We start from the raw sequence: 11,693 nt of genomic DNA, 5'->3' as shown, positions 1-11,693 counted from the left end.
TCCTGATCTACCCTCTGGGCTAAGGAAAGACGGGGCTTTGATTCACAAAGTGACCGCAGCTCGCGTAAGTTGCGTAACTTACGTAAAAAACGTGACGTAAGTCGTGCTCCCCAGAGCCGGCGCTCTAGGCTCTGGTGCTGCGGGAATCGAAAAAAGAATCATTCAGCGAGCTGCCAAACGATGCCATGGAATCGGAAAATACGGAACCGGTTCTTAACAGGAACCGGTTTTCGATTCCCATCCCTACATGTCACAGTTCTTTTCTTTCTTTCAGATTTTCAGCAAGTTTGGCACGGTGATGAAGATTATAACTTTCACTAAAAACAACCAGTTTCAGGCTCTTCTGCAGTTCAGTGACCCTGTCAATGCCCAACAGGCTAAACTGGTAAGATAACACCTGGAGGAAATCACTGGTTTTAAAAAAAAAAAAAACCTGCAGGAAATTAAAGCAGCAGACTTCCTTTGATTACATTAGAGGTTTATAGTAAGTGTGTCGGTCCAGATTAGGGTGGTATTGATATTGTTGTTGGCATATTTTTGCAATTGTTAATTTACATTTAAATACCTCAAACAACCTTAAAATGTTTTGGTTATTTTATTTTGCATTTATTTGCACACTTATTAATTAATAGAGCCTCAGATTCCGGGAAAGCATCTTCTTTGTTGAAATGTAAAAAGTTTTTTTTAAATGTTAATAATCACATTTTTTATGCCTTTAATTACTTGGATATTTTTTATTGCAATGGTATTTGGTATTGATATCAAGTTTGGAATTTTATTATCATGCATCAGTGGGCTAATGACCCTCGTCCAGAATTTGGGCCATTACCCCACTGATGCTCGTTCAGTGCGAACACATCTTACTTTATTTTATCACATTACTAATGTGAAGGTGATAGTCATGCTACATATGAATTTCAATGTTTCTTTATTGGTCTATAAATTTATTCCTTAGTTTGTATGAAAATGTTGAATTAATATAGCAGACTGTTTGATTAATGATGACTTTTACACTCCGTTTCTTTTACTCTAGTCATTGGACGGGCAGAATATCTATAATTCCTGCTGCACACTGCGGATAGACTTTAGTAAACTGGTCAACCTTAACGTTAAATACAACAATGATAAAAGTCGGGATTACACCAGACCTGACCTTCCAACAGGAGATGGAGAATCCACCAACAAGGATCATTCCTTATTGGGTAAATGCTGACCTGCCATCATCTCTCCACAGTATTCATTTGTGCTTATATTTGCAGTCACATTTCTTAGTCTTTCCCTCAGGTTAGCTTTTTGTCTGATATTAAAATCAGTGTGATAATCTAAAACACCTTAGTAAGAAATGTATTGATTGTAAAGTGTATGTTTGTGGGGACATTTACAGTTCTTCACCATTCCTGGTACATAAACTAAAAGTAAATAAAGAAACAACATATTTCCCACACAAAGCGGGGATTGCCTTTCATTTTGAATCAAAAAATTTATTTAGTAACTTTAACCTTAAATCTGTGAGAGATATAAACCCATTTTAAGTGTATTTTGTGTTATTAATGTAGTTTTCCTTGTCTTGTAGGTACCCCATCTGGAGCTCTAGCCTCCTACTCCAGTGGAGGAGGTTACTCATCATCTCTCTCCCTCTCACAGGGCGGAGGTACACATCATTTTCAGTTAACTTTTCCATGCACTTGTTGCACAATATGTTCATTAATTTCCGGCACGTAATGCCTGAAAGCTTGTTGCATCAGCATATGTGGAGATTTATAGATATTGTAGATGAATAACATATATTTGATTTTAGCCCTAATATTTTTAAAAACAAAAGAATTCCCATGCTTTTGTTTACAACTTTTATTGTTTGTTGTGCTGCGGTCTAGTAGAGCAAGAAGCGCTCTTTATAGCCTGACCTTATCTGATGCTTACTGGCTGGTTGGTCTAAATGAAAAGCAGTCCAGGAGAGAATCATTGTATGTCATGGGGCTAAAAGCTTAGCTTACCTTGATTTATTTTTTTTTTAAGTTAACATTTTTATGCAGAAAATTTTTAAAATTGTTTTCCATATCAGTATAAAACTATTTGAAATCTAAAAAATTTATTTTGTGGATTAAATAGGTTTTAGAGGTTGCCTCCCTTATTTTTAACCTCTCCTCCCATTCCAATGTAAAGCCTCCTCAAATTTAACATTAAATCATAAGCTCAATAGTAAAGCTCACAAGCTTTAATATTAAATCATAAGCTCATCCATTTGAAGTAGTTAATTGTTTGTTGTATAATAAAAACACCCACAGTGTTTGTGTCTCTTCCTCTGTTCATTGTTCTGCAGAGCTGTAATATACAGGGCATATTTCTGTTCATTTATTAGTGGATATTTACATATTTCATGGAAACAGTTTATCCTATTAGAGGCTGTCAGTCTTAAATAAATGCTCTACTCAATCAGTTTATCATTATTTTGGATTGTTTGATTCTGATTCATTTCTCACCCTTGGCTTTCCAACACTTCAGGGGCCATCAGTCCTCTCAGTGCTGCGGCGGCGGCAGCAGCAGCTGCAGGTCGCGTTGCCCTCTCTGGATCCGGAGTGTCAGGAGTCCTGTTGGCATCCAACTTAAATGAAGAGGTACACTAACCACAAGCCAATATAGCTGCTCTAAAATATTTCATTAGGCTCTAGTTTTTCTCTCTTATACTCATATTTTACAGTTTTGAGGGATTCTTCTGCATTAGACATTGTATACATGTTTGTGTGGATGTGTGGTGTATGAGTAGGAAACATGACTTGTTTCTTTATTTTTCTGTAAATATGGATCCTTAACCTCAGAGGGTTGTTTAGTTGTACTTATTCAGCATCATTTACAGTCGCAGGATGACTGGAGTATACGGTGTTGCAGTTTAAATTACATGCATTTTTGTCACTTTTTCTTAATTTTTTAAAAATAGTCTTTTGTAAGAAGATTTTATAAATTCAGCTTTTTTTTGAAAGAACATGCAGCTATACATGGTAAACAGGTTAATTACATCATAGTTGATGTATTTTGCTTCTCAGAATTGCTTTAGATTCTGAGATGCATCATTTTTCAGAGGCAGCAGCCTTAACTTGGCAGAGCTCCTTGTCGTGCACAAATAAAGGTTTTTGTGCGTGGGCATGTGCATGTCTTTATTTTAACTTATTTTTCTTGCCATGACCTGAAATGTTCTAAACTCTGATGGTTTGGATGATTACATCTTACCACTCTGTTTGTACCGGATCCTAAACCTTCAGTTCTTTTTGGAAGCCTTTTGTTTTTCTGTAACAAGTTAAACCTTTTTTTTTTTTTATTATTATTGATGTTAGTCAGTTTTGAGAATTCTGAATACCTACTTGAATATCTCCTTATAAACAATATCTCCCATTCTTTCTTGTTTGTCAGTCTCTGTCTCTCTTCTGTCTGTATGTCCGTGTATGAAGAGAGAGGATGAGGCCACAGTGCAGGAATTTTATCTTGGCCGCTTTAAACCATCTTACTGGTTTCTTAGAAAACAAATAAATCCCTTGAGCTTCTTATATGTTTTGGCAGGATCTAAGTGGGGCATGAAACAATGCCGCACAGTATGAAGAGAAGTTGATCTCTTTGCCAAACCTTCTCCTGGTGGTAGTTCAATTCTATTCTGTTTTATATAGCACCAATTCACAACACGTCAGCTCAAGGCACTTTAGTTCACCAGATCATAGATCAATGTTTTGTATCTAAGGAAAACCAGTTGATTTCATCAACTCATTGACTCGAATGCAATCCCTCAAACAGCAACAGTTTGGTAGAGAAATTAACAGATAAGATCAATCATCTTTTATTTATAGTAAAAATATGGCAACATTTTTTTTTCTTAAACTAATAAGCTGCATGAATGTCAGAAGTTTAAAGTTAAAATCTAGCTGCAGATATCCAGATAATCCTATATGGAATTGTCTTTTATTTATTTTCATTTTTTTATAAATTGATTTTAGTTCAGTTTAGCTACAGCTTGCAGCAAGTTGGAAACCAACAATTTCATTGCAATAACCTCTAATAATAGGCAACAGCTCTCCTGGAGGTTACTGCAATAGACTCTGCTAGTTATTATTTTACATGTTGTTCACATGTTTTAGATTTGTAATTTTAGATGGTAAACTTCCCAATATGTATGTCAACAAGTTAAAGGTATAGTGGAGGATTTTTGCAAATGTTTGAAAAGACCCGCCCTCTCCACTTAAAAAAAAAAAAAAAAAAATTCACATGCATAACACTGTACCTGCTCCCAAGAGGGAACGCCTATTAAAGGGGAATTTCATTTTTTTCACATTTTGCCCTTGATTTTATGTCATTACATCATGTTCTACTTACCCATATAAGTTTAGTGTCATTTGGAGCTGTTCTGAAGATATTCCGTTATATCCAGGTAACGTCTTCCTATGGGCAACGACTTGAAGGCACAAACTAAACTGTTCATAATTTATTCTTTATGGTACGCCAGCATTCAGAACATGTAGGCGAATCACTGTACCCAAGACATCTGTGGTTATATTTTTTATATTTATGTCTTTTAAAAACAAAGCGGCTTGTGTATGACGTCATCCGCGCGCCGGACTGGAGTTTTGTTTTTTTTTTCCAAAAAATATTTTATTTTATTTAACCAATGTACATTACATTACTACGCTCTACCTCTTATATATTCGGCTAGCTAATCTAAATCGCTCAATTCCATATCGAGAGCGAGATCATCTGTGGTAGTAGCACTAGACATCTTCCAGGCATGTGAGTGAAACTAGCAGCAGTTCAGCGGACAGGAAGAATGAACAGTAGCCGGCGTGCGCGGATGACGTCATACTCACTCTGCTTTGTTATTAAAAAATAGAAATATAAAAAATATAACCGTGTGCCTTCAAGTCGTTGCCCATAGGAAGACGTTACCTGGATATAACCTAATGGAATATCTTCAGAACGGCTCCAAATGACACAAAACTTATATGGGTGAGTAGAACATCATGTAATAACGTAAAATCAAGGGCCCAATGTAAAAAAAAAAACAAACAAAAAAAACGGTGTTCCCCTTTAATGTGTGCGAGACAATGCATGAGCCAATTTCTCCTCATGCACTGTCTGTTTAAAAGTTGCTGTTTGCATCGCTCATACAAGCTTACTTTCCAAAAGAAGACTATGGTAGACTCGCCACAATGACAATTAGGAGAAGCACTTATTTTGATTATCCACTCAGAAAAGGAACGTCCTCCACTATACCTTTAATTTCTTTACATTTAGGAGCTGAATTTAAATATGCTCTGACCAGATGTGAATATGCGAAACTGCTGGGGATATGCTAGAGCTGCACAAAATGTGGAATCCAATCTGTATATTAGATAACACTGTGAATTCACATTTTACACTATACAGTTGGCACTGATGTCCTGGTCCAATACTGGCATCTGGAATAATCCGACATCAGCCTTAATAAATGGTATCAGTCGATACTCAAAGCTGTTTTATCAGGGCATTGCTAATGTTAGGCCATGTTTAAAAGACTTTGACTGGCCTTTAGATTTTAGTTCAAAATATGATAAAGCTAACATTTAGTCAGCATTCTATGGGTTAGTGTCAGAATGCTGTTTTCATACCATTGTGTAGCCCTAGAATATACCTAATTCAATATGTTGGAGTGTGGATAGTTCATTTCATGTGTCGAGTCGTATAAATCGTTCATTTCCTCACTGTGTCATCAGGTGAAGACATTTGATCAGTTTTGCACTGCATGCACAGTAGAATGAAAGTCCCCCTAAAGACATTCTAGTTGAAAGCCAACAGCTTTTTTCCTGTAGGTACCAAATCCAGAAAGCATCCATATCCATTAGCAGGTCACATGTCTGTTTAGTGTCAGCATCCACCTTATATACCAGTGTGTGATTTACTGTTATACAGCACTCATAGTTCATTGAACATCCTGTAGTCAGAGTCACATTATTGTTGACTCCTCCTTTATTAAATATTCCTGTTTTTATTGTAAGGTAAAGACTTTATAATTCTACTATGAAGAGGTAAAATCATTAGTCTGACCACTTCCTCATGTTCAGCAGCCCTAACGGTACCCATTACCTTCAGCCTGCTGCTTCATGGTTCATTTCTTTCTCATTCAAACGTTCTGATTATTTTGGTTTTGTTTAGTTTCCTCCCACCCCCGCTCCCCTGTTCTTCACTGGTACATGCATCCAGCAGAATGAGTGAGTGTGAGAGTGTGTGCTACTGAAACAGCTGAGTGGGATTTCTTTATTTTGCGTTCGTGCTTTTTGACTCAATCAGCAATCATTCAGACTCCGTTGATGTTCCACTGATGCTCTGTTTACTGACCTCTGCTTTGGTTTTTGTCCTCCTCTCCTCCTTTCTCCCCTCCCTGCCTCCTTTCTCCCCCCCCCTTCCTATGCTCCTCATACATTTTTTTTTTCTTTCCATCCGACTCTCCCTACAACCACCCTTCCTTTAATGATAAATACTTTTCTGAACATCTACATATACACATTTTCTCTATCTCCCCCCAATTACTTTTAATCAATAACCATTTCTTAATCTAATGAACTGGACTCTGGCTTTGCCATTCTGACCTCTCCCCCTCCCAAACCAACCCTTCCATTTTTGCCTCACCCCCTCATCATCATGGAAACAACCACCACCTCCCCCTTCGTCCAACGCTGGGCGGTCTGATCTCTACCTTCGTCTCTCCTCTTCCTCCTCCTCTGCTCCTCCTCTTCCTGTCCTCTGCTCTGCGGTCTCTCTCTCTAAAGATGGTCACGCCTCAAAGTCTCTTTACCCTCTTCGGTATGTTCAATCTCTTCTATTCTATCTGTATATCTCTCTCTGTTAATCCAGTTTTGTTCACTTTTCTTCAGTGATGTCGTGGGCACTCTGCTCTCCTCTATGCCTGTTTATCAAGCTCTTCTCTGTCACATTGTACATTGCAAAGTTGAAATATGATTCTGTCTTTACAATGAAAGAGCAGTGAGTCTGGGAGATTGTGTGCTTGGTCAGCTTATCTATTAATTGATGAGAACAAAGACACTAGAAGCCATGAAGGTGTTGTTTAGCCTAAATGTTTAGTTTGTAGTTTGTTTCTCTTATTAAACATGGAGGGAAAATGAGGTCAGACCATTGCTACTTACTGAAATAAGCTGAAATACTTTCCTGAGATTTGATTTTGTTCATAATTAATCATTATATAAGCTTTACCACCTGTTTTTGACTGTACAAGAACTGTGCTGTTTCCCTCTGCATCACTTGTGCTTTTTCCAAACCTCCCTGATGTTCATGGCCTGGCAGAAGTATTCATATCTCTTTAACTTGCTCCAAAAATTACATAAAGGGTGGCTTTTTTGGGGGGGTGGGTTAATGGGATACACCTACCAAATGGTGCTTCTTATACTCCTTTTCAACTGACAAAAAAAAAAAACATTTAAACCCAGGAACAGTTAGCTTTTGGCGGCAGTGGGAACAGCTCACTGACGCGTGTCTACCCTACAACACTGCATCAGACCCGAGTCAAAATCATTTTGGCTCTGATCGCAGCTGTGTTTGGGAACAATGGAGACATGTTGACCCGCTAAATTACGTGATACCATTGAATGCAACATGCGCACGTCAATACACCGTGCCAGTTGCTTCTGATCTAAAAAGCCAAAACCACTATGTTTACATAAATAAACATGGCTCAGCACTGGTAAGAGGGATAAAATAGCGAAAACAATAAAGCCCCCCTACTAAGCCCTGGATACCCTAAATGTCGCACTGCATTGTTTACTTTCCTGATTTTTGGTGCACTGATGACATCATCAATGCTAACCCAACTTGATGGCGTCGTCAGTTAGCAGCGGCCATGCAGCTTGTCAGCTAGTAGTTAGCTTTTTTTGCCAATGGGAAGTTAGCCAAATGCCAATTGTTAGCGGGTCGACCCATGTATGAAAATCCTGTGTTAACTCGTTATTTTCAGTGGGAAAGAAGCTTTAGTAATCTCTCCTCCCCAAAGCACTGCTCGGTCCAACTTACTTGAAAATTGGAAAAGTTTGGCCCAATTACAAGGCAAAATTCATCTATTTGCAGAAATACTTAAAGGAGGAAAGATGACTCTGCTACTGGCAGCATCATGCTGTGATGGTGTCGATTAGCAGGAATGGAGACGCTGCTCAGAGCGACTGGAGCAAAAACAAACAATTTCAACTGCTTCAGAATCCTGTTCAGAGAGGCAGCTAGGTCTCTGGGTGTTTATGTTCTCACCATATTAATGGTTCGGTTGATCACTACAATCCAGTGTACTCACCATGACTCACTCTTAACTCTCCCTGCTCCTTGTTTTACTTTTTTTGCTCAATTTTTGTAACAAGTTGTTGTGGTTCTAGTTGATCTTTGTTGTCTTTAAACTATGCTGTTGGGATTACCAGCCATCCAAGCTGGGCACAGACATCTAGAAGTAAAAACCTTCCCCCAAACAAAGCATTACAGAAGCTCTGATTTTATTCTCTGCACCAGTTTTACCAACAGCGTGTTGTTTCAGGTTAGCTCATCTGTTATAGTCCAAGCTTTTTCTTTCCTGCACCGTTTTACCTTTTAACCACCTAATCACGCTGCGCTCATGCCAGACATTAACCTGCCAGCCGGTTTGAGCTGAGTGTTGCTGGTAAAGTTCAGCTGAGGTGTCACAGCATTAAATTCCCTCCAATCATTTCAGGCACTTGATTGAATTTTAGTAGAAGTCAAATGGGAAGAGTCCATCTTTTCTTTTCATTTGTCTTTCTGGCACTAACTTGATTCCTTTCATCCTTCACACCTCTTCTTTTTTTATCTTGGTCGGCTCCATCTCTCCTGCTCTGTCTGTTCTATCCTTCTCATCTACTCCTCCGCCCTCCTCTCTCCTGCTCTCTCTTTCTCTCTCTCTGTCTGTCTCTCTCTCTCCCTTCAGGAGTCTATGGTGATGTCCAGAGGGTGAAGATCCTCTACAACAAAAAGGACAGTGCTCTGATTCAGCTCTCTGATGGCAACCAGGCTCAGCTCGGTAAGACATAGTTCTGTTTATGTGCACTTCTTAGACCAACATGGAGGCTTTTGTTCTTGGAGCTTCTCACTCTTCCTTTCTCTGTTATTCTCGCCTTTAGCAATGAGCCACCTGAATGGCCAGAAGGTGTTTGGCAAAGTGATGAGAGTGACTCTGTCTAAACACCAAACAGTAGCTTTGCCCAGAGAAGGACTGGATGATCAATTACTGACCAAAGGTAAGATGACATCTCTGTACTGGAGGAAAGCATCTGGGTTTGTGTGCTGTTGGCATTACATGCATTTTTAATATTGGATTATAAATGTGTTTGTAGTTTTACACAGAAAGATCTTTTTTTTTTCGCATAAGTCTTTTACAAATAAGTCATGGCTAATTAGAACATTTTTAAAACTTAATAAAGTCAATAATATACACTACCGTTCAAAAGTTTGGGGTCACCCAAACAATTTTGTGTTTTCCTGAAAAGTCACACTTATTCACCACCATACGTTGTGAAATGAATAGAAAATAGAGTCAAGACATTGGCTTGGATTGGTTGGATCGGCACTTCTTGTGTACCATACGGTCAAGCTGCTCCCACAACAGCTCAATGGGGTTCAGATCTGGTGACTTCGCTGGCCACTCCATTACCGATAGAATACCAGCTGTCTGCTTCTGCTCTAAATAGTTCTTGCACAATTTGGAGGTGTGTTTAGGGTCATTGTCCTGTTGTAGGGTGAAATTGGCTCCAATCAAGCACTGTCCACTGCGTATGGTATGGCGTTGCAAAATGGAGTGATAGCCTTCCTTATTCAGAATCCCTTTTACCCTGTACAAATCTCCCACCTTACCAGCACCAAAGCAACCCCAGACCATCACATTACCTCCACCGTGCTTAACAGATGGTGTCAGGCATTCTTCCAGCATCTTTTCATTTGTTCTGCGTCTCACAAACGTTCTTCTTTGTGATTCAAACACCTCAAACTTGGATTCATCCGTCCACAACACTTTTTTCCAGTCTTCCTCTGTCCGATGTCTGTGTTCTTTTGCCCATCTTAATCTTTTTCTTTTATTGGCCAGTCTCAGATATGGCTTTTTCTTTGCCACTCTGCCCTAAAGCCCAGAATCCCGTAGCCGCCTCTTCACTGTAGATGTTGACACTGGTGCTTTGCGGGTACTATTAAATGAAGATGCCAGTTGAGGACCTGTGAGGCATCTGTTTCACAAACTAAAGACTCTAATGTACTTATCATCTTGCTCAGTTGTGCAACGCAGCCTCCCACTTCTTTTTCTACTCTGGTTAGAGCCTGTTTGTGCCGTCCTCTGAAGGGAAATCTTCAATTTCTTGGCAATTTCTCACATGGAATAGCCTTCATTTCTAAGAACAAGAACAGACTGTTGAGTTTCAGATGAAAGTTCTCTTTTTCTGGCCATTTTGAGCGTTTAATTGACCCCACAAATGTGATGCTCCAGAAACTCAATCTGCTCAAAGTAAGGTCAGTTTTGTAACTTCTGTATTCTGTGTTCTGTGTGAACATGATTGCATAAGGGTTTTCTAATCATCAATTAGCCTTCTGAGCCAATGAGCAAACACATCGTTCCATTAGAACACTGGAGTGATAGTTGCTGGAAATGGGCCTCTATACACCTATGTAGATATTGCACCAAAAACCACACATTTGCAGCTAGAATAGTCATTTACCACATTTATAACATTTCAATGTGACCCCAAACTTTTGAACGGTAGTGTGTATGTTTTAAACTTGATGAATGTAATGTAAACAGTATCAGATTGGATCAGAAATATCTAGATATTTGAAGCTGCTCATTAAAGGTCTGAAGCTCAACTCCTGTGAAGCTGGTTGAGGGTGTGAACCTAGACAGGTCATTCATGCTCCAACCATCCATACAGCTGAATTAATCATTTAATGAACAGTTGTTCAAACTGATGAAGGACCGACGCATAAAAGCTGACCTCTGCTTTTTAAATCAGTGATTTGATAAAACTTTGGTAACGATGAGGTAAAACTATTTTTATTCAATAACTTCAGCAATCAGCTGAAATATCAGAGGCTGTCTTTATTCTGGGTCAGCTTACCTTGTTAAGTTATCAATTCAGTGTTAAAATAACCCCGCTTCTTCAAGTCAACATTTCTTTTTGTTGTTGGACAGATTTTTCTGGCTCTCCCCTGCATCGCTTTAAGAAACCAGGGTCTAAAAACTTCCAGAACATCTTTCCTCCGTCCGCAACACTTCACCTCTCCAACATCAGGTAGAGGGAAATGAAATGGCATCAGTTGGTGTTATTGACCAGGATTTATGTTGCTTTTTATTCGTTGGTGTTTTTGTTTTGATTTTTGTTTTTTCTTAGGGATGGAATTGGAGAGGAAGATCTTCGCCGTCTGTTTTCCAACAGTGGGGGAACCGTCAAGGCCTTTAAATTTTTTCAGTAAGTATTTGGGAATAACTGGAGCTGCAGGGATGAAGCTTGTAGCAGGTGGATAGATTAATCAGTCAGTTCTGGTTTTCTTTGATTTTTCAGGAAATTGTGGCATTAAAACAATAAATATCCTTATTCATACATCAATACACATCCCAATCTAGACCAGATTTTACCTAAACAGAGTTAACCAATGATCCTCCATGAAAGCATGGCTATGCTTTTACAGAGAGA

The 11,693-nt window shown here is 38.9% G+C and overlaps 1 protein-coding gene across 1 annotated transcript in view; it reads left to right on the top strand.

The window, feature by feature from the left end:
- LOC107088613 (polypyrimidine tract-binding protein 2-like) overlaps positions 1 to 11,693 on the top strand; it is an 18,263-nt gene that overhangs the window by 4,233 nt on the left and 2,337 nt on the right. Inside the window, exons 8-16 of the mRNA XM_015380898.1 lie at positions 275 to 385; positions 1,034 to 1,202; positions 1,574 to 1,651; positions 2,503 to 2,615; positions 6,783 to 6,816; positions 8,948 to 9,040; positions 9,141 to 9,257; positions 11,192 to 11,291; positions 11,391 to 11,468. Of these exons, the coding sequence (XP_015236384.1) occupies positions 275 to 385; positions 1,034 to 1,202; positions 1,574 to 1,651; positions 2,503 to 2,615; positions 6,783 to 6,816; positions 8,948 to 9,040; positions 9,141 to 9,257; positions 11,192 to 11,291; positions 11,391 to 11,468 (893 nt within the window). The remainder of the gene's footprint in view (positions 1 to 274; positions 386 to 1,033; positions 1,203 to 1,573; positions 1,652 to 2,502; positions 2,616 to 6,782; positions 6,817 to 8,947; positions 9,041 to 9,140; positions 9,258 to 11,191; positions 11,292 to 11,390; positions 11,469 to 11,693) is intronic.

This window comes from Cyprinodon variegatus, unplaced genomic scaffold (genome assembly GCF_000732505.1).
Source record: "Cyprinodon variegatus isolate N-32 unplaced genomic scaffold, C_variegatus-1.0 Scaffold224, whole genome shotgun sequence".
NCBI lineage: Eukaryota > Metazoa > Chordata > Actinopteri > Cyprinodontiformes > Cyprinodontidae > Cyprinodon > Cyprinodon variegatus.
The sequence above is the reverse complement of the archived record's forward strand: the minus strand, read 5'-3'. Positions and strand labels throughout refer to the sequence as shown.